At 34.8% G+C, this 21,180-nt stretch overlaps 5 protein-coding genes across 7 annotated transcripts; 4 read left to right on the top strand and 1 right to left on the bottom strand.

Annotated features, from left to right (window-relative positions):
* LOC104782097 (UDP-glycosyltransferase 73C1-like) lies at nucleotides 1,965-3,659 on the top strand. Its single transcript, XM_010506923.2, has one exon. The coding sequence runs from the start codon at nucleotides 2,025-2,027 to the stop codon at nucleotides 3,510-3,512; it is 1,488 nt and encodes a 495-aa protein (XP_010505225.1). The 5' UTR covers nucleotides 1,965-2,024; the 3' UTR covers nucleotides 3,513-3,659.
* On the top strand, nucleotides 4,175-7,155 carry LOC104782096 (SWR1 complex subunit 2-like). Of its 3 annotated transcripts, none has more exons than XM_010506921.2 (13): nucleotides 4,175-4,266; nucleotides 4,438-4,528; nucleotides 4,639-4,708; nucleotides 4,836-4,907; nucleotides 5,015-5,058; nucleotides 5,142-5,415; nucleotides 5,509-5,584; nucleotides 5,659-5,778; nucleotides 5,869-5,937; nucleotides 6,051-6,093; nucleotides 6,287-6,352; nucleotides 6,530-6,767; nucleotides 6,925-7,155. In XM_010506921.2, exons 2-12 carry the CDS (start codon nucleotides 4,461-4,463, stop codon nucleotides 6,735-6,737), a joined length of 1,110 nt encoding a protein of 369 aa, XP_010505223.1. In that variant the 5' UTR covers nucleotides 4,175-4,266; nucleotides 4,438-4,460; the 3' UTR covers nucleotides 6,738-6,767; nucleotides 6,925-7,155. The 3 variants fall into 3 exon arrangements, with proteins under 3 accessions (XP_010505223.1, XP_010505221.1, XP_010505222.1); XM_010506919.2 differs by having other exon boundaries at nucleotides 6,854-7,155; XM_010506920.2 differs by having other exon boundaries at nucleotides 4,209-4,363; nucleotides 6,854-7,155.
* Nucleotides 7,250-8,895, top strand: LOC104782094 (pentatricopeptide repeat-containing protein At2g36730). The gene has a single exon (XM_010506918.2). The coding sequence runs from the start codon at nucleotides 7,327-7,329 to the stop codon at nucleotides 8,839-8,841; it is 1,515 nt and encodes a 504-aa protein (XP_010505220.1). The 5' UTR covers nucleotides 7,250-7,326; the 3' UTR covers nucleotides 8,842-8,895.
* LOC104784223 lies at nucleotides 10,871-11,284 on the bottom strand. The gene has a single exon (XM_010509280.2). It carries the CDS (start codon nucleotides 11,179-11,181, stop codon nucleotides 10,939-10,941), a length of 243 nt encoding a protein of 80 aa, XP_010507582.1. The 5' UTR covers nucleotides 11,182-11,284; the 3' UTR covers nucleotides 10,871-10,938.
* LOC104782093 lies at nucleotides 13,984-20,439 on the top strand. Its single transcript, XM_010506917.2, has 21 exons — nucleotides 13,984-14,216; nucleotides 14,347-15,269; nucleotides 15,349-15,426; nucleotides 15,535-15,739; nucleotides 15,838-15,997; nucleotides 16,163-16,237; nucleotides 16,448-16,528; nucleotides 16,625-16,714; nucleotides 16,806-16,887; nucleotides 16,973-17,032; nucleotides 17,102-17,154; nucleotides 17,234-17,400; nucleotides 17,729-17,948; nucleotides 18,276-18,333; nucleotides 18,430-18,486; nucleotides 18,609-18,854; nucleotides 19,384-19,448; nucleotides 19,552-19,608; nucleotides 19,702-19,795; nucleotides 19,908-20,048; nucleotides 20,143-20,439. Exons 2-21 carry the CDS (start codon nucleotides 14,391-14,393, stop codon nucleotides 20,317-20,319), a joined length of 3,045 nt encoding a protein of 1,014 aa, XP_010505219.1. The 5' UTR covers nucleotides 13,984-14,216; nucleotides 14,347-14,390; the 3' UTR covers nucleotides 20,320-20,439.

Genomic DNA, 21,180 nt, shown 5'->3' with positions numbered 1-21,180 from the left:
TTTTTAGTTGTAGAAGAGTGTAGAAACCTTCTCAAGTGGTCCTGCATGAGGAGGATCGCAACTTTGCTTCTAGCGGCTCCTCAAGAGTTTAGACATATCAACACGTTTGTTTTTGTTCACTCTTGTTGAAGACGTATCAACAACTCTTTCTCATCGATCATGACAACTGTTCATGATGTTTATACCTTAATTCTTAAAGATGATACTATAATGCAAAACTAAAAGATAAAGAGACTTGTAATATATGTATGAGGACAACAAAAATGTTACATGTTTGGTCAGACCCTTTAATGTTCACTTTCACTTATACTAAATTTTCACCCGCGGTATATCGATATTTTCTTGACCGAAAACTTTTAAATTTGAAGTTATAATTATTTGTTGATTTTATTTAGTGTTTGAAATCGTATAATTGTATTTAGATTGTTAATTTTAGGATTTAATTTGTGATTTATTGCATGACATTTTTGTTTACATAAGCATAATTTAATTAAATTTTTTAATATTCTAATATTGATGATGTTAATAAAATAATAATAAGATAAACACCAAATTAATAGTATTTTAATTTTTATTTATATATATATATATATATATATATATATATATATATATCAACCCAAATCTGTCCTGCTATATAACCGTGATATTCAAAACTAAAATTATTTTAAAACAATTCTTTTGGCATAAGCATTTAATTTAGTATTTACTTAAATTAATTTATTAACCCACAAGTAATTTTTACATTTACATGTTACATTTTTATTTTTAATTTAGTAAATGCATTTAAAATATGAAATTATACACTATAGGATTTGGTAGATCAAATGAATCATCTAAATGTCTCTACGTTGGCGTACATTACTTTACATAGTCTTACTTTAAGTGAGTTTTGTTAACTTAAAAGTATATAAGAGCCTTTAATGATAATGGTTAGGTAGTGATTCCAATATTGTTTAGGAAAGTTGCGATTAGGGAGATTGTTTAAAAAGTTGGAAAGCTTATAACATAGGAATTGTCAATCCAAAAAACATAAAATATGATAAATCTTTTGTTATTTTTAAAAGTATTAATTTGATGCTAATGGACTTGGGCCTTTATAAGGAAGAGAAATATAATCAAATCATATTTATAAATTAAAATTAAAAATATTTAATACTAATGGTATGATTGTAAATAGTTTTGAACTTGAGGATTTATTTCATAAATGTCTCAAAAAATATAGATACAGAAGATGTTACGTATATTGTAATTTTCTAGTTACAAATATAATATGGGCTTTAAAATTATCTGACTTCCCAATAACATCTCAAGTTCGATAACTCTTTACTGCCACGTGGAAACGTGAATCGAAAGGGTGAAAAGGATCAGTGCGGTGGTCGCCGGCGAGGACGTGCTCGTCGAAATAAAATCCTCCAACCTAATTCTCCACAAGGTGAGACTTTTAAGCTCATTAAACAAGTTACTTCTCACTCTTGCCTTCGTGGGCACTTCTTAGATCACTGTGTTCTCACTTAAATTTTGGTCTTTTTTTGTTCCTTTAGGTTATGATGGGGCCTTTTTGATGCTTTGAGGTTTGTTGTCCAATGCTATAAAAAGCAGGAGATCCCGATAGTTCGAGTTTGTTTGTTTCTAAATTCTTCCACCCAATATTTGTTTTTTTTTTTCTGCGGCTGTGAAATCTTCACTATAATTTCGACGTAGTTCTCAAAGATATTTTCTCTTACTTTTTGGGGCTTATATGAAATTATGAATACGAAAGAACACTTGAGCTCCCGACACGATATATTATCATATTTTACTTCGTATTGTGAACCACTCGGTGTTCTGTAACTGTAACGAATAAGCCAATTTGCTTTTTGTTCTTTCTTACATCACATTTTAATTATGGGTTTGTTTTCATGGCTATTTATCCTTTTCATGAGTCGATGAATATAAATATATATGTGTTGCACAGAGAAACACACAAAATCAGAATCAAAGCAAAACAAAAACCAAAAAGAACATAATTAAGAGAGTTCCTCATGGCATCCGAAACTAGCCACCAATTTCCTTCTCTTCACTTTGTTCTCTTCCCTTTCATGGCTCAAGGTCACATGATCCCCATGGTGGATATTGCAAGGCTCTTGGCTCAGCGAGGGGTGACTATAACCATTGTCACGACGCCTCACAACGCAGCCCGGTTCAAGAACGTTCTCAGCCGGGCCATCCAGTCCGGCTTGCCCATCAATCTTGTGCAGATAAAGTTTCCATCTCAAGAATCGGGTTTATGGGAAGGACATGAGAATTTGGACTTGCTCGATTCGTTGGGGGCGTCATTAAACTTCTTTCTAGCAATTAATATGCTGGGGGAACCGGTGGAGGAGCTCTTGAAAGAGATTCAACCTAGGCCAAGCTGCATAATTGCCGACATGTGTTTGCCTTATACAAACAGAGTTGCCAAGAACCTTGGCATACCAAAAATCATCTTTCATGGCATGTGTTGCTTCAATCTTCTTTGTATGCATATTATGCACCAAAACCACGAGCTCGTGGAAGCGTTAGAGTCGGAAAAGGAGTACTTCTCCGTTCCAAATTTCCCTGACAAAGTTGAGTTCACAAAATCTCAGCTTCCAACTATCTTAGCTCCTGGAGATTGGAAAGACTTTCTTGGCGGAATGACAGAAGCGGATAACACTTCGTATGGTGTGATTGTTAACACCTTTGAAGAGCTTGAGCCAGCTTATGTTAGAGACTACAAGAAAGTTAAAGCGAGTAAGGTATGGAGCATCGGACCGGTTTCCTTGTGCAACAAGGTAGGAGAAGACAAAGCCGAGAGGGGAAACAAGGCGGCCATTGATCAAGAAGAGTGTATTAATTGGCTTGATTCTAAAGAAGAAGGGTCTGTGCTATATGTTTGTCTTGGAAGTATATGTAATCTTCCTCTGTCTCAGCTCAAAGAGATCGGGTTAGGCCTCGAGGAATCCCAAAGACCATTCATTTGGGTCATAAGAGGTTGGGAGAGGTATAACGAGTTAGTTGACTGGATCTCAGAGAGCGGTTTTAAAGAAAGAACCAAAGAGAGAGGCCTTCTCATAAGAGGATGGTCGCCTCAAATGCTTATCCTTCCACATCCTGCCGTTGGAGGATTCTTGACACACTGTGGATGGAACTCAACTTTAGAGGGAATCACCTCGGGAGTTCCATTGCTCACATGGCCATTGTTTGGAGATCAGTTCTGCAACCAGAAACTGGTTGTGCAGGTGCTAAAAGTAGGTGTAAGTGCCGGGGTTGAAGAGGTCATGAGATGGGGAGAAGAAGAGAAAATAGGAGTGTTGGTGGATAAAGAAGGGGTAAAGAAGGCAGTGGAAGAGTTGATGGGTGATAGTAATGATGCTAATGAGAGAAGAAAAAGAGTCAAAGAGCTTGGAGAATCAGCTCACAGGGCTGTGGAGGAAGGAGGCTCTTCTCATTCCAACATCACATTATTGCTACAAGACATAATGCAACGGGCAGTACAATCCAAGAACTGATTGTAACGTTTCTTGGTTTTACCCAAAAAAAGAAAATGAGCGTACGTTGGTTCTTTGATTTTGGTTTCATCCAAAAAAGAAAACTATTGTACGTTACGTTGGTTCTCTGATTACACCTTTGTTGAAGAAAAAATCATAAAATTTTTATTCGAAATTGCCTATACTCACGAATCTAAAAATAATATCATACTAAGATTATTAAGTAATCGACGTCTATTAACACTATGTAACTCAATTTAAAAGACAAAAAAAAAAAAAAAAAAAAATGTTATGGAGAATGAAAGTAGAAGAAAAGCACAAATTCAAAAATTCGTTTTATATAGTTGTAGAAGCGTGTACAAACCTGCGCAAGAGTGGTCCTGCATGAGGAGGATATATCTCAACTTCAATATTGCGGCTCCTTAAAGAGTTTAAGACTTATCAAAAACTCTCTCCCCTCGATCATGACAACTGTTCAGGATGTTTTTTTATCTTAAATAGATGACATAACGAAAGAGACATCATCAGACATGTATGACAAAAGTGTTTCACTTTTTTCACTCAAGTAATTTTCCTAGTTAAAAAAATATATAATGGGCTTTAAAATTATCTTTACATAAAGGCCCAATAATAATATCTCAAGTTCAATAATAACTGTTTACGAACTACTGCCACGTGGAAAAGTGAATCAAAAAGGGTGAAAAGAATCAGTGCGGTGGTCGCCGGCGAGGACGTGCTCGTCGAAATAAACTCCTCCAACCTAATGCTCCCCAAGGTGAGATTTTTAAGCTCATCAAACAATTCACTTCTCACTCCTTTTGCTTTCGTGGGCTCTTCGTAGATCAATCACTGTGTTCTCACTCAGATTTTAGGTGTTTTTGTTTGTTCCTTTAGATTTTGATTTCATCGAAATTTTCGTAAAAACCCTAATGTTGTTTGGTTAAAGGAGTGAACTTGCAGAGGTTATCAATGGAAAGCGATAAAGAGGAGCCAGTGGTGTTCTTGGACCGTACAACCCGAGCAACTCGGGGTAAACGGTAAGAAACAACTTCGAGCTCTAAAGCTTCTTACTTTATGAATGGTGTTTTACCCTGAGATTGTGTTTTTCGAATCTTTTTATTCTCACTTACTTTTCTTTGTTTGCAAGGATGACCAAGTTGCTTGATGACGAAGTAGAAGAAGATGAACAGTTTTGGAATCAAGAAGCTCTTAAAGAGGTTTGTTTTATTATAAATTGTAGATGTTATAATACATAATGGAACAATCAGATACTACTATTGCAGATATATTTTTGTATGTATGTTGCCAATTTATATATCTCTCTTCTATCTTTGCTATATGCAGGAAGAACATGATGATGAATATGAAGCAGAAGGTGAAGTTGCTGATGAATTTGACAGCGACTTCAATGACGATGTAGTTTTTACATGCTGCCTGTATATTCAGTTCTTATTCTTCACCAAGCTATTGCTCTAGTTCCATTTTTATTAAGCTTCTTTTATTTTGCTTTTGTTTGGGAATAGGAGCCCGAGCCTGAAGCAGTAGCAGAAAATGAAAAAGTAGAGAGGTTTGTCTCGTTTGGCATTTTTCAGTAGCTCATTATGTGTTTTTTTTTTTTTAGTTTTGTTACAATTGTATACATTGTTGCAGGGATCTGCCAAAGAAGCGGCTGATTTACCCTGGGAAACCTGCATCAAAGAAAAAGAAGAAGAAGACAAAGGTAATTTCGAAGTTAGAAGATACTCCTGCAGATGAGAAGCTAGGTGAAGAAGTGGGACATAAGGAACAAGACGAAAAAGAAGAGAATGAAGCACAAGAAGATATGGAAGGTGAGAAGTTCATTAGGAAATCTACCCGGACTTCAGTAGTTGTGCGGCAAGCAGAAAGAGATGCGTTGCGTGCTGCTATACAGGCGACAACAAAGGTTTCCACAGAACTCATCCTCATTAGCTAATGGCTGCATTTTCATAGTTTGTTTTAGTCTTGCCATGTTGACTTCGTTCTTGTGATTGTTCAGCCAATACAAAGGAAAAAAGTAGGGGAGGAAAAACGGATGACACAAGAAGAAATGCTGCTTGAAGCTGCTCAAACAGGTTTGGATTTTTGATGCTGCATCAGTTTTTTTTTCTGTCAGAAACTCAAATTGCTAACGTCAGGTGTTTTGCAGAAATCATGAATTTGAGGAATTTAGAACGTGTCTTGGCAAGGGAAGAAGAAGTGAAAAAGAAAGCGATTGTGCATAAAGCAGTCTACAAGGGTCCTCAGATTCGGTATATTTCAAAAGATGGTAAGCTCTCCCAGCAAAATAAGTTTTCCAATCTAAACGGATATTTCCAGACTAACATCTGTATTGTTTAACTTCTAACTTTACATGCAGGATGCAACTATTTAGAATTCAGTAATGGTGCGTCGTTCAATTCAGAGTTGTCAACGAAGTCTGTTCCCTGTAAGTAATTTTGTTCTGAGTTGTGTTTGGAGATGAACATAAATATGTTCATATTGATCTATAGTTCTATACTGATCTCTGTCTGTATATTGGTTTTTTTTTTCTCTTTCCAGATCCAGAAAAAGCTGTATGTGTGATAACCGGATTGCCTGCCAAGTAAGAGGTTTTCTATTCATCTATTTTGTCATTAGAAGAACAAGATCCATTGTAGGTCTACTAAAAAGAAGTTATCAGTTTGTTTTTGTTATACACCTATTAAAAAAATGATGTTCTACACAAGCAACCTGATTGTCTTTTCTCTGCAATTCTAAAACGAGTTTTTAACTGTTGTGTATTGGTGATGATACAGGTACCGAGATCCAAAAACTGGTCTTCCTTATGCAACTAAAGACGCCTTCAAAGCAATACGTGAAAGGTAATTTAAAAACTTCTGCATCTTTGATGTCATCTGAAGAAATATTCATTCGTTATTTCCTCCCAATGGATCAAAACAAATGAACGTTGTCAGGGAAACACGCTTTTACATTGCCATTTAACTATAGTTTTAGAATCTGATATATTCCACACACGTTATGTTGTGGTTCTTTTGAAGGTTCATGGACGAACACGATGGTTTGAGAAAGAAAATGGAAATGGGAGATTTGTTCGATACACTTGTAGCGAAAGGTTTTACAACGAAACAAAAGAGAACAAAGATTCCGAGGCTAAACAAATCATTTACCCTCAGAAACTCAGCTCGTTTCCTTAGGTTCGAGTCTGAAGAAGAAAGTGAAGAAGAAAGTGAAGAAGATTCAGAATAATAATTAACCACCTCTCCCTACTCTGCTTTGGTAAGTATATATAAACAAAAGCCTTTGTTTCCTTGAAACATGATCATGCCACTTAGAGTCGTAATCATGTTCTGTATAACCTGCAGCTCACATCACATGATTGGAACTTCCCACAACCAGTATGTGTATAAAATCATTAAATGGTTTTGGTTCTCAGAGATAAGAAGAACATTAATGGAGGAAGTTTTCTTGATCAGAGCTTGAAATTGAAACAGCACTCGAATCAGAGAGATTGATCCTCCCAACCAGAACCTACGACACCATCACCGAATCAGAGAGGAAAAAAAAGTGTAATTTTATATATTTTGTTGACCTTGTAAATTCATGTAATTCTCTCTACTTAACTTGTGACATGAAAGATTATATTTTTTGGTTCAGGTAATATCAATTTCACATTTAACCGAACCGAATGAACGTTAGATTTTACTTCGGTTCTGTTAAACCAAACTCCAAAGCTATAAATAAAACACTGATTTGAAAAATTGAAACTTTATGCTATTGGATCACTCAAGACTCGGAGCTCCAATGGCATAATTTGACATTATCACAAGGAAGTAGAATGATTCGTAGTTCAGAGTCAAGTTTCAAATCAAAGAAACACCAATGCCTTATCTTACTCAAGCTTTGTTCCTCAATCAAACATCTTTTACAGATCCATGGCCAAATCCATGTCTCCGCTCTCCAAAATGACAGCTTTATCATCAGCGAGCTTGTACGTGTATCTTCACTATCTCACGCCAAGGACCTTACTTTTGCGCGAACCCTTCTGCTTCACTCTTCAGATTCGACTCCTTCCACTTGGAATATGCTCAGCAGAGGCTATTCATCGAGCGACTCTCCTGTAGAATCGATTTGGGTTTACTCTGAGATGAAGAGACGAAGGATCAAACCTAATAAGCTCACTTTTCCTTTTCTTCTCAAGGCTTGCGCTTCGTTTTTAGGTCTCACTGCAGGGAGACAGATCCAAGTCGAGGTTTTTAAACATGGGTTTGATTCTGATGTCTATGTTGGGAACAATCTTATTCATCTCTATGGTACTTGTAAGAAAACTTCTAGTGCCAGGAAGGTGTTCGACGAAATGACTGAGAGAAATTTGGTTTCTTGGAACTCGATCATGACTGCTCTCGTTGAGAATGGTAAGTTCAATTCAGCGATTGAGTGTTTTCTAGAGATGATTGGTTTGCGGTTTTATCCGGATGAGACGACAATGGTGGTTTTGCTCTCTGCGTGTGTTGGTAACTTGAGCTTGGGAAAATTGATACATTCACAGGTGATGGTACGAGAGTTAGAGTTGAACTGTAGACTTGGTACTGCACTTGTTGATATGTATGCAAAGTCTGGTGGTTTAGAGTATGCTAGGTTAGTTTTCGAAAGAATGGCTGATAAAAATGTTTGGACTTGGAGCGCCATGATTGTAGGGTTAGCACAATACGGATTTGCAGGAGAAGCACTTCACCTTTTCTCGAAGATGATGAAAGAATCGTCTGTGAGACCAAACTACGTGACATTTCTCGGTGTTTTATGCGCTTGTAGCCACACGGGATTGGTGGAGGACGGGTACAGATACTTCCACGAAATGGAGAAAACACACAAGATCAAACCAATGATGATTCATTATGGTGCAATGGTTGATATATTGGGACGTGCAGGTAGACTAAACGAGGCGTATGACTTTATAAAGAAAATGCCTTTTGAGCCTGATGCGGTTGTTTGGAGAACTCTACTATCTGCGTGTACTATCCATCATGATGATGATGATAAAGGGATTGGAGAGAAAGTAAAAAAGAGATTGATTGAGTTAGAGCCAAAGAGGAGTGGGAATTTGGTGATTGTGGCGAATAGGTTTGCGGAAGCGGGGATGTGGGATGAAGCAGCTGAAGTTAGGAAGGTAATGAAGGAAACTAAGATGAAGAAGGTCGCAGGAGAGAGTTGTCTAGAGCTAGAAGGTTCAGTTCATAGATTTCTCTCTGGATATGATCCTCGTTCTGAGTATGTTTCTATCTATGAGTTATTAGATTTGTTCAAGTTTCATCACTTGACATATGACAATCATTTGTTGTCTAGTGTGATCTGAATCCATCTTCTTATTAACATCTCTTCTAGTTTCTTAAATTACACTTAAGATTTTCTATAGTGAATGACTCTAGAAAAAAACTATTATTTTGGGGTTTTAATGTAATATCCAACCATATGACAATTTTTTTTGTATTTTACAAAAAAAAACATTAATCAAATATAATCTTTTACAAAATTTATAATCAATAACACCAAGTTTTTCTTATAAAATTAATAAAAACTTGAACCAATCAGAATATATATACTCTTTTATTTTCAGATAGTGTAAAGTAAAATTTTTGATATAGGCAAGTGCAATTGAAATACATGGAAAGTGTAAATTCAAATTTGGAAAATATATATGGATGTGCGAATGGAGCAACAACGAAGAAAAACGTAGCCAATGGCAATATGGCATATCCAATGGAAGATTCTCAACAAGATTTCACAAATATAAAAAGTGAAGTCTTTATCATTATTTCACATTACTTAAAAGTCTTGAAACCAAAAGTTGTGTCTTTAGCGTTGGCTCCGACTTTCATTGATTTGCTTCTTTTCATAACGATTCAGATTTTTTTTTTTTAAATTCTTGAATGTTATGAAAGTCATACATCAAATAAAGAAAAGATATAACGTTTTGAATTTTCGCTTTACATGCACTTCTTCTTCGGAGAAAGTAACAAACAATATAACATAGACACATCCATTGAGAGCTTACTAACGTACGTGAATCTAACATAACAAATTAACAATATAGGTTGATCATCAGTTCATCACCAAAGTAGTTGATACGTTGATCCTCTCACGTTTGATAACTTATGCAATTTTGTGTATTCTAATTAGGTATATATGTGTAACAAAATGTATATTGCATGCCGGAAAGTGTAGTTACTTGATGTTTTCAAAGCATTTACGAGTGGAAAAGTACGTACGTCAAGTCATCGCATACGTATGATCCATAGGAGCCGTAAATGTCATATAGGTATTATTTTTTGTTTAATTTCGTGGGTGTTTATTAATGTTATTTTCATCATAAAAGATGATCAATGAAATTGTTTTCATCATAAAGTAAGCAAGAAAAGTAACATAAATTGATTTATGTCAATATGATATGATAATCCATGGAGTGCGATTGGAGCTGAAGTGAAAAGGGTAGCTAATGGGCAATATAGCATATCCCTTGGAAGATTCCCAAATCACCAATTTCTCAACACATCAATTCTTCTTTCTTTTTTTCATTTCTTCCAAATGGAGAGCTAGAGGAGTAAAATACTATCACATGATATATAATTCATTGAAAAGAAGTCGAATATCAGAAAATTATGCTAGCGTACAAGGGACATAAGTGTATACGATTTTGTATACGTATATGTGTGAGTCTATAAAGAAAGCATAAAGGCATCATTTATAAAACCCTCTCCACACAACCAAAACATGACGGTGGTGTTGGCTCTTCTCTGAAGAACCTGAGGAAGTTGGAACCCGCGGTTTTAACCACTGGGTTCTCTTTTTATATATATGTAGATAGGGCAACATCGGATCCTTTGGCATTTCCTCGACCTGAGATTGAAGAAGAAGATGTGTGTATCGTCTTCCCTTTGAGAGTTACTTCTGATCAAATTGTGTTGTTTCATAGTTTCACTTCTTCTCTGGTTTGTATTGTTCACCCTCTTGTCTCCCACTCTCTTTTCATCTGTGTTTGCGGTTTCTGTTATAAACTTAATGATTACTACCCTATAGTTTATGGATTGATGATGAGTTTTTAATTTGAATATGTCTTCTTCAATTGGGATTTTAGTGCACTAGTTCTTATGATCGCTAGCTACTCTGTTACCACACCAAGTTGAAAATATTGTAAGAGACATGACGAGATAATATATATATTGATTCTACCAAAATAATTTAAATTCCACAATAAGAAGTTATGTTTATAATGTTCTTAAATTTTAGTTAGTTTTTCACCATTTATTATGAGCATGAGATTGAAAACAAGAATATAACAAGAATATCTTATTATTACAAATATAATGTAGAAGTAGTTGAAGCAATAACAGTTGGACTAACTGTCCATTAATACAATCATACAATCACCGTACCATATCATATATGTTAGAAATTAGTTGGCTAGACCAAATTTTCTGCTGAGGTGCTGGTTCTTAAGGACATCTGTCTTCGTAGCAGCCGGTGGAGATTGGTTACACGTTCTATGACAGTCGGAACATTCTCCTGCTGATGATGAAAATTGACAATGGGGACGACACAATATACTGCATTTTACCTCCGAGTTTGCTTCACCTCCGACCACAATCGCCGCTACTATCAACACCATCATCAGCATCATGCTCAGATCTTTACCCATCTTCCTTGTATCTATTTGTCTTTTTTTTCTTTTCTTTCTTTTATGTTGATCACTGAATGAGTCCACAATGTGAAAGTAAGTCTCTCTATTTATAATTCTAAAGAAGTGATGATGATCATATGACTTCCAATTAATATTTGGTATCTTATATTATATATTATAGGATGCAATACAATTAGGGGGAGGTATTGGTTTAGGATTAGAAAGAATTTTAACGACTTTATGTTCTTGCTGATTTTTAGAATCATAGAAAATTGAAAGTTAAAAATGAAGGATTCTAAGAGATTGTTTAGGAAGTTTTTTAAAATCTTGCTGATTGTTTAGGAAGTTTTTTAAAATCTTGCTGATTTGTTTTTTCTAATCTTGTAAAATCTTTCTATTTGATGAAAGAGTTTTCATGACTTTTGTTATGAAGGAAATGATATAAAATCCTAAACCAATAACATAAAATTTGAATTCATTAACAATCCAAGATTCTTTTGTTTTACTTGAATAACATAAAACTTTTAATGACTTTATAAAACTCTTAATCCAATAACAACAGATTTATCAAGATTTTAGATAACTTTTTACAAATCCACAACCAATAACACCAAATTTTTGAAGAGTTTTAAAAAGTCTTGATTGAATAACAACATATTTACCTAACTTTTAAAGTCATTAAAATTCTTTCTAAATCCTAAACCAATACCTCCCCATTATATTGTGTTTCTATATATCTACGAAAAATAAGATAGAATTCCTTTGTATGGATTTCCCTTGAAGATTTGTAGTAAATGAAATATTATCTACCTTTTCAAGCTTGGAAAATTGGATAAAAATGTATGATGTTATTAGAGTTTTTAGTAGGAAAAATGCTTTAGACATATATATTAGCGTTCAGTTTTAAAATCCATATATAATTGTAAAAAATGGAAACAAAAACATATGGATTTTGAAATAAAATGTTTTATCCTTGGATTTGAATCTTCTATTTTACACTTTCAAATCTATTCAAATTCATTTTAAGGGGGTGTATTCAACTTGACATTTTAAGTTATTTGTATAAAATTTATAAATCCTATGTTATTCAATCATGGATTTTAAAAAGTCTATTAAAATCCACGGTTATTGAACTGATGATTTAAAATTTTACTTTAAAATACACTGTTATTCAAAACAGTTTGTGGATTTGAATTTTAGGGGGGGTGTATTCAACTTGACATTTTAGGTGATTTGCATAAAAGTTACAAATCTTATGTTATTCAATCATGGATTTTAAAAAGTCTCCTGAAATTCATTGTTATTGAACTGATGATTTAAAAATCTACTTTAAAATCCACTGTTATTCAAAACAGTTTGTGGATTTGGATTTTAATAAGTTTCAGGGATTCCGGAGGATTTGAGAAGATTTGTTTAGTTGAAAATACAAAAATCCAAATCTCATGGTTTTATGTGGGATTTGAGAGAATTTTACCAAAAATCATATCAACTTCCCTAAAATCTATCAAAATTCCAAATTTACTAAATCCCATAGAATCCTCCAAAATCATTGTTTCAATACATCCCCCTTAATAAATTTTAGGGATTCTGGAAGATTTGAGGGATTTGTTTAATTAAAAATACAGAAATCCAAATCTCATAGTTTTATGTGGGATTTGAAAGAATTATAACATAAATCATATCAACTACTCTAAAAATCTATCAAAATTCCAAATTTTCTAAATCCCACAAAATCCTTCAAAATCATAGTTTCAATATACCCCCCTAAAAACATAATGTAGGTTTTGAAATCCAAAAACTAATCATTAATTGAATAACATGAGATTTTAACAAGTATTTCATATAATCAAGGACAATAACACATAATTTTGATAAGTATTTTAAAATCAATTAATAGGACATGATTTTTGTTTGGATTTCCAAATCCATTAAATCATAGAACCAATAACTCCATCTTAGAATTCAATTTGTCATATTTTGCACTCTCAATATTTGATAGGTGTTTGTATTTATTTACTTTTAGATTTTAGATTTTATCATTTTCATTCATTTAAATTTTTGAGCATATCCAAAAACATTTTGGGTGATATGTATATAACTACGTATGTTAACAAAAATATACAAAATAATTTTGAAAAAAAAAAATCGGGAAAAACCAAATCTAGCAAAAGCAAACAACAAAATTTGTCAACGAATTATCAAAATAGACCGACGAAACTGTAATAAACAAACGCAATTATTTTATGTTATAGCAATACAGTTTTAATATTATATTTATTTTGTGTTTCTATATATCTATGAAAACAATATAGAATTCCTTTGTATGGACTTTTCATGTAGATTTTTTTAAAAATAAAAACTTTGAAATTAGGTGTTAGCTCCATATTATATCAAAATACTTGGTGTTAAATGAGGTGTATTAGCTTATATTGTTTTTGTATTGATTGATATTATCTACCTATTCTCGCATGTAGATGAAATTACTATATGAAAAGGTATGATGTTTTCTCACATTAGTTTTTTTTAGCTTTAGATTTTATAATTTGTTTTTCGGGTGATACAATAATCTACAATATAATTCGTCCGTTAATAAACGAATGATCAAAATGGAGGTACGAAACTGTAAATATACAAACGCAAATCATAAACGCTGTTATTGTGAAGAAAGAGAACAAAACGAGAAAAAAAAAACGCAAATTTTCGCGTTTGCAACATTTGGGCCTTAAGCCCTATTACTACTATAAATTAAAGAAATGCCCTTAAAAAGGTTTATATTTACGAAATCTGCCACTGCCTTGTAGACTGTAATTTACTGCATTTTCTCTCTCTCACTTTCTCTATCTCTTGTTCGTTCTTCTCCTCCCAACGGCTGCAAAATCCTAACAGCCAACCTCTCAAAGGATTTGGGTTTCATCTTCTTCTTCGTACAGATCCATTTACAAAACCTCGCCTGAACCCTAATTTCACTGAGTTTCGATCGGATGTTAACTTCTAAATCCTGAAATCTCCCTCGATTCGTCTCGTAATCGAACTGGGTTTTAAGACTCTTCAAGGTTCGTTTCGTTTTTGTTTTTTTCTTTCTCTGTGCCAAATTCGAAAAGCTTCCCTTTTATTGAATATTACGATTAGATTTCTGAATCTAATCGTCACTAGTTCATACTTCTCCTTTTTTTTTCTGTGTAGATTTCATTGGGGGAGTATAGTGTTGTAGAGCAGATTCGTTTGCAATGAAGGAAGATTCTATAGGCGGCGGTGTCAGTTCGGTTTGGCAGTCTCCGGTTAAGCGGATGGCCGTAGACGGTGGTTCATGTGGGGAAGCTGGTGATAGGAGTAGGACTAGCTGTAAGAGAATTAAAACGACTCAGGTCAATGGTTTTATTGTTTACACTAGAACTAGGAAGACTAAATTCACCAAGCTCCACGAAGAAGATGAAACTCCTGGGTTGTTGTTGGAAAATGGAATGTCGAATCATCATCATCTCGAGGAGTCGAAACCAGCAAGTGGTGGAGATACAAATGGCTCAGTTGATATTTGTCACAGCAACTCGATATCTGAAACTAACGTTAGTGGGAGCTCTTGTATTAAGAATACGTTTGTTGGAAGCCCCGCTGGGAAAATTGCTGTGGAAGAGAGGTTACTTACTGGCAGCTTGGCTAAAAGTTCGGTAGTTGAGACTGACAGTAGCTCATTAGTCGATGTTGTAATTGATGACATCAATTTTGTAGAACTGTTGCAAGAAGAGATTCCTGTTGAAATTATGTCAGAAGGAAGCCTAGATTTTGAGATTAAGGGACTACGAACTAAAGTCAGAACCATGGGAAAATCTTATAGTGTTTCCAAGGAGAAAAGGCATGGATCTTTTAAGCGTACAGCACAGATCTATAAATCACTTCTACGAGTGAAGAAGGTAAACAGAATGGTGCCTGAGGATGTAGAGGTTCTTGCGGAACCAGAGTTTGACCATGAGGGTTTAGATGAACAGAGTCATTCTGGCCGTACGGCGGACAAGTCCATTTTAATCCGCAGGAGGCCAGAAACTGTGAGGGATCTTTTTGAGACTGGTATACTCGATGGTCTACCGGTGGTTTACATGGGTACTGTTAAGGTTGGGCTATTCTTTTCTGTATGCTTTTATGACCATTTCTTTCTAGCTTAATCTAAAAAATGATTTCTTTATGTGCCAGTCTCAAGCCTTTGGTCTCCGTGGCATTATTAAAGATGGTGGAATTTTGTGCTCATGTTCCTCATGTGATTGGGCTAATGTAAGAATCTGTTTCCACCCTGCAACTTAGAATGCAGGTTGACTTTGATGATCTCTACTTATTCTATCAGACGTACTCTGATATATAGATAATTCCCATTTTTTGTAGGTTATTTCAACTTCCAAATTTGAGATTCATGCTTCTAAACAATACAGACGAGCATCACAATACATTTGCTTTGAGAATGGTAAGAGCCTGCTAGATGTTCTGAAGATTGGTAGGAACACTCCTCTACATGCACTTGAAGCAACAATTCTTGACGCTGTTAATAGTGCTTCTAAAGAAAAATGTTTTACCTGTAAAAGATGCAAAGGTGGGTCTGTTTTCTTATTCCTCCCTAGCTTGTTTTTAATATGTATCGATTTCCTAGATTTGCGGTTAAATTTGAACTTCAATGCCTGTGCTTTCTAGGTGTCTTCCCTTTATCCTCTCTTGGCCATAGAGGGTTTCTGTGTATGTCATGCTTGGAGGTAGAAACTTCTCAGGGCAGCCCTGCTACTACAAGGACTTTAAAAATTGCTCATGCATGCTTAACATCTCCGGTTAAGAGTAGATTGAAGATAACAAGAAAGTTGGTAACCTTTATTCTATGTACTCGTTGTCATAAAGTTGGTAACAAGAAAGTCTCTTCTTCTATTTAGATTTACATCTTCTGTGTAGCGAAAAAATATTTTCTTTGGGCATCATGCATGAGTATAAATATTCAATTCTGTGCCGTCTTGTTTTACCTTTTCAGGCCATCAGAATCGACGTCACAATCTCCAGTATTTATGTCACCACTTGGAAATAGCACTCGAAAGATAACAAAAAAGTTGGTACCTTTTTGTTGCTTTTTTTGTTTTCCTGCTGTTGTGTATTGTGCATCTTCATCTACCATGTAATTGCGAAAACACACTTTTCCAAACCATAAGATAAGACGTATTTATAATTTTCGTTGTCGCTGTGGCATGTTATGTTTAGTGCATGTCCTTACTTTCTTGGATTTGGTTATCAAATTATAAATCATCACCTTGCTTCTCAGGGCATTACGTCAAGCTTTGGTTGGGAAGGCTTATCTCAGTGCTTCGACAAATATATCTTCACAAAATAAATTTAAGAAGATGTTGGTATCTTTACTTCATGATGATGTTAGCCACATCAACACTGCTGATAAAGAGTCTTAGTTTTGATGCATCTGGTTTCGTTGTATTTCTTGAAGGTGGACCCAAGATTCTGTGACTTCCGAGGATTTTACAAGCGTGTCCTTTTCTGTTTCTTCAAAAAAGAGGAGTTATAGATTAACAAAAAAGTTGGTATCATTTGTTTATAGCAACCATAATTTCATTTATTCTGGCTGGTTACTGTCTATTATCTTTTTACTTAAATCCTTTTTCATACAGAGATCACGGATTGCATAAATTAGTGTTTGAGAGAGGGGGATTACCAGATGGAACTGAACTAGGATACTATGCCCGTGGAAAGGTTACTTACCTTATCGATTGTGTCGTTATATTGTTATATCCCTCTTCATGTCCTTTTCTTTTAAGACATTTATCACTGTGGGCAGAAATTGGTTGGAGGCTACAAAATGGGCGCTGGAATATTCTGTTACTGTTGCAAGTCTGAGGTATTTGGATATTATACGAACAACATTATGCCTTATCAGTTAGTTCTTAATTTGGTATTTTGTGAGCAGGTGAGCCCCTCCCTGTTCGAAGCTCATGCAGGCTGGGCATCTCGTAGAAAACCGTGCGAACTTGCTCCCTTGTCTCTTGTATATTGGTTTTGTTGCATTCCCTTAATGTCTGATTATTCTCTGTTGTTGCAGTTATTTTTATATATATACATCTAACGGTGTATCTCTTCACGAATGGGCAACTACTTTCTCACAAGGTCGGAAATATTCTGCTAATGAAAATGATAACTTGTGTGTTATTTGTGCTGATGGTGGAAATCTATTGCTTTGCGATAGCTGCCCAAGAGCGTTCCACATAGGTAAAGCTATACTTAATCATTTTTGCATCATCGTTTCATTTTCTTTCTCTATCTCTTGAATACTTTTGCTTCTACTTCGATACTTACACTTGTTGGTAAAATATTACATGCATGATTAATTAATTTGTATGATTAAAACCCTGAACTAGAAATAGATATGTATATATTAACAAGCAGGATCATTTCGAGAACCTTTCCCATATTTGTCACTTTGCTGCATTTCTGATCACGTCTCTTAAACAAGAGGGTCTGCTGCATTCTTATGTTCTCAATAACTCTCCTGAAGTTTCAGTCACTTTTGCTCAACATATCTTTCTGGTCTATGTAGAATGCGTTTCCCTTCCAAGTATACCTCGTGGTAACTGGCATTGCAAATACTGCGAGAAAAAATCCAAGAGCGAAATTGCTGGAGACTATATTGGTAATTCTTCTGCAGTTGGGCAACTAGAAGGAGTTGATCCTGTTGACCCTGTTGATCAGTTAGCTGGACGATGCATTCGCGTCGTCAAGAACCTGGAAGCTGAAATAAATGGGTGTGTCTTATGCAGGTAATTATTCTGATTGAGTCGAAATTCTTCCTCTTTATGTGTTGTATACCTAAAAATTGTTTGACAACTCTGTCCTGAAAGGTTCATGGGTCTCACCTGTACTGAGACAATCAGGTCTATCCTAAATCACTTGTTTCAGAAGACTGCTAGGCTTCTTATAATAATTACCTGTTCTAGTGGACCATTAGGTCTTTGTTATAGTGTTTTAAAAGCACCGGTTTTGATGTGATAACTGCGTTTTGTATTTGTCTGGCCAATGGTAGATTAGATAAAACTAAATAAGTATTTATTTTCACAATCTTAGCTAATAAAATTTTTTTTTTTCAGTGGTTCTGATTTTTGTAGATCAGGATTTGGGCCCCGGACAATCATAATATGTGATCAGGTACTTTCTCAATCGAAATGAGATCTTGAATTAGATTATTCTGTAAATTTCATATCAAATTAGTTACCACTTTTACTCTCTCTTTTTTTGCAACAGTGCGAAAAGGAGTACCACATTGGATGTTTGAGTAGTCAGAATATTGTGGATTTAAAGGTGACCACGTATAGCTTCAACCCCAGCTTACAATCTTCTGCGTTTGTTCCCAGATTCGATCATTATATTTAGATTGTCTGCCCTGATTTCAGCTTACACAGGGTAATATGATATTCTGACAGGAATTACCTAAAGGAAATTGGTTTTGCTCCATGGACTGTACGAGGATCAACTCCACATTACAAAAGTTACTCCTTGGTGGGGACGAGAAGCTTTCAGATTCTTCTTTGGGAATAATACGGACAAAACAAGGGAGTACTAATGTAGGTTCCATCAATGATCTTGACATCAGATGGAGGCTGATCAGCGGCAGAGTTACTTCTCCAGAGAGCCGAATGTTACTGTCTCAGGCATTGGCTATTTTTCATGTAAGTGCCTCTACTGTTCGAAAGTTTAGAATTAGAACTCTGTGATGGCCACTTTTTGTTTCGATTAGATAATTAGTAGTTAAAAGTTAAAGGACGAATTGGTTTAGGTCATGGCTGATTCTCTTTCCATTTAATCTTGGCCGGAAAGTTATGGGGCAGGGTAACTCGCAAAGGCTGTGCATACTACACAGTACCCAAGGAAGGCTGCATAGGTTTACCCGTAGTGTATAGTAAATTAAAATTTGAATCTTGTATATATATGAACTAAATTATCATCTTGATTTAATTAGTATGTACATATATATCTATTTCTGTGCCTACAAGTTGAACCAAAGTAAGGCATTACCATGAATAAAAAGTACCCTCTTCTGGAGAATTTGTATAGTATCGAAATACAGAAACTTATTGCGCAAGATTTATATCCCTCCGCATTTTTAATTGAAGCATATGAAGATTTGGCCACTCTAACCGATAGGAATTTGCTAAACTCTACCATCGTGTCCTAAGTTTGTGCGTGTCTTTCTTACAGGATTGCTTTGATCCTATAGTTGATCCAATTTCTGGACGCAATCTTATTCCGAGAATGGTTTATGGGTGAGGACTTTTCCATCTATGCCTGCTTCAAGTAGCTTGACTTTGATCCTTATAACACTTTCAAATACTATCGATAACAATCACAAGTGCATGTTTTGTTTAGGAAGACTATGCAAGGACAAGACTACGGGGGAATCTGCTGTGCTGTTTTGACTGTTAAGTAAGATCTTTTCCCTGTCGCTACCTAACAATAAGCCATATTGATACTGCGGTTAGGCATTGATTTCGTTTTTTCTGCTGCTAATTTACACAGTGCGACTGTTGTTACTGCTGGACTACTACGAGTATTTGGCCGAGAGGTTGCAGAACTTCCATTAGTTGCAACACGCATGTGCAGCCGAGAGAAGGTAATGTCTTCATTGCTCTTTAAAAACTATATCTAGAAGCGAAAGGCTGTTTCCTGATAGACTTCAGAGGTTCCTTCCTTAACCGAGTGTCATGGGGTTTTGTACAAAACAGGGCTACTTTCAATTGCTCTTTTCCTACATTGAGAAGCTACTCTCATTCCTTAATGTTGAAAGCATCGTGGTTCCAGCAGCTGAAGAGGCAGAGTCCTTATGGATGAACAAATTTGGGTTCAGAAAACTTGTACCTGAACAGGTAAATCGATAGTTTTGACACGCTTGTGAATTGTGTAGTTTTTGAAATTTATTCTAAGAGAATCTCATAACAATTAAACCCTTCATTGCTACAGCTCAGCAAGTACATAAAGACGTGCTACCAAATGGTGAGGTTCAAAGGAGCATCCATGCTGCAGAAACCGGTGCAGTCGCACCAAGTCGTTGACGATAAGATCGAAACCGGTGTATCTTTAGAAGAAAATTTTGAATTGAAACAACCCAATGAGTTGTATGTTCATCCTTTGTGTTGAGGTAAATCAAGTCATGTATTTGGTTAAAGATGGATTAAAGAGTGAAGGGTTTAGGAGGTTTTAAATGAGTTCTTACAACAGAAACTTGTGTAAATTTTGTAGATGCGGAGCTCTGTTTTTTTTGTTACGTANGTTTTTTTGTTACATATTAGGTTCACATTTCTTACAAAGAAGAATGTTTTTGTTTGGATATATCATGATCGTTACTTTCTTTACAGATTATGCTCTTGTGATATCATATTTATTCAAATATCTACCAAAATTATAATTATGAAAGCAAATTTATAGTGGGATCCTGTCCTCACTGTTGAAAAAGAGTGTTTACTCTAGAGGGAGATACTTTAAATAAATGTAAAAACAAATTCCAAGATTTTGTAGGCTTAGAGAGTTCTCACAGTTTAAAATGATAAAAATATATATTTCTTAAGAAAAAGGGTTAAAATTCTAACCTCTCACAATTAGAATTACATATATGTCTTTTCATAATTAGTTCAAATTTTATTTTATTAAGATAAATCATATCCACAACAGTTTAAAAATTTAATGAAATAATTTATATTTTATTGTTTTTATATTTGTTTAATAAATAATAAAAGAAAATTATGTATCTAACAAAGCTCTATTATGCATGACTTAGTACTTTTGCATATTTTAAATATGCTTTAAGCAAATGTTAAGCATTTTTTGTGCAATTTCTTACAACGAATAATGTTTGTATTTGGATAATATCAAGATCGTTACTTTCTATTCAAATTATGCTCTTAGTGATATCATTTTTATTCAAATATCTACCAAAATTATTATTATGAAACAAATTTATTCAAATGTCTACATACATGTTAAAGTGTTCATCCAAGGCTT

Source organism: Camelina sativa, chromosome 4, assembly GCF_000633955.1.
Source record: "Camelina sativa cultivar DH55 chromosome 4, Cs, whole genome shotgun sequence".
NCBI lineage: Eukaryota > Viridiplantae > Streptophyta > Magnoliopsida > Brassicales > Brassicaceae > Camelina > Camelina sativa.
Note: the sequence above shows the minus strand (reverse complement) of the source record. Positions and strands in the feature narration are given on the sequence as shown.

Excerpts from the sequence above, each read along its gene's own strand:
- LOC104782097 (XM_010506923.2), top strand. The coding sequence starts at position 2,025 with ATGGCATCCGAAACTAGCCACCAATTTCCTTCTCTTCACTTTGTTCTC.
- LOC104782096 (XM_010506921.2), top strand. The coding sequence starts at position 4,461 with ATGGAAAGCGATAAAGAGGAGCCAGTGGTGTTCTTGGACCGTACAACC. Across the intron at positions 5,059-5,141 it reads GAAAATGAAAAAGTAGAGAG|GGATCTGCCAAAGAAGCGGC; the intron begins GTTTGTCTCGTT and ends ACATTGTTGCAG. Across the intron at positions 5,938-6,050 it reads GTCAACGAAGTCTGTTCCCT|ATCCAGAAAAAGCTGTATGT; the intron begins GTAAGTAATTTT and ends TTCTCTTTCCAG.
- LOC104782094 (XM_010506918.2), top strand. The coding sequence starts at position 7,327 with ATGATTCGTAGTTCAGAGTCAAGTTTCAAATCAAAGAAACACCAATGC.
- LOC104784223 (XM_010509280.2), bottom strand. The coding sequence starts at position 11,181 with ATGGGTAAAGATCTGAGCATGATGCTGATGATGGTGTTGATAGTAGCG.
- LOC104782093 (XM_010506917.2), top strand. The coding sequence starts at position 14,391 with ATGAAGGAAGATTCTATAGGCGGCGGTGTCAGTTCGGTTTGGCAGTCT. Across the intron at positions 19,796-19,907 it reads GCATGTGCAGCCGAGAGAAG|GGCTACTTTCAATTGCTCTT; the intron begins GTAATGTCTTCA and ends TGTACAAAACAG. Across the intron at positions 20,049-20,142 it reads GAAAACTTGTACCTGAACAG|CTCAGCAAGTACATAAAGAC; the intron begins GTAAATCGATAG and ends TCATTGCTACAG.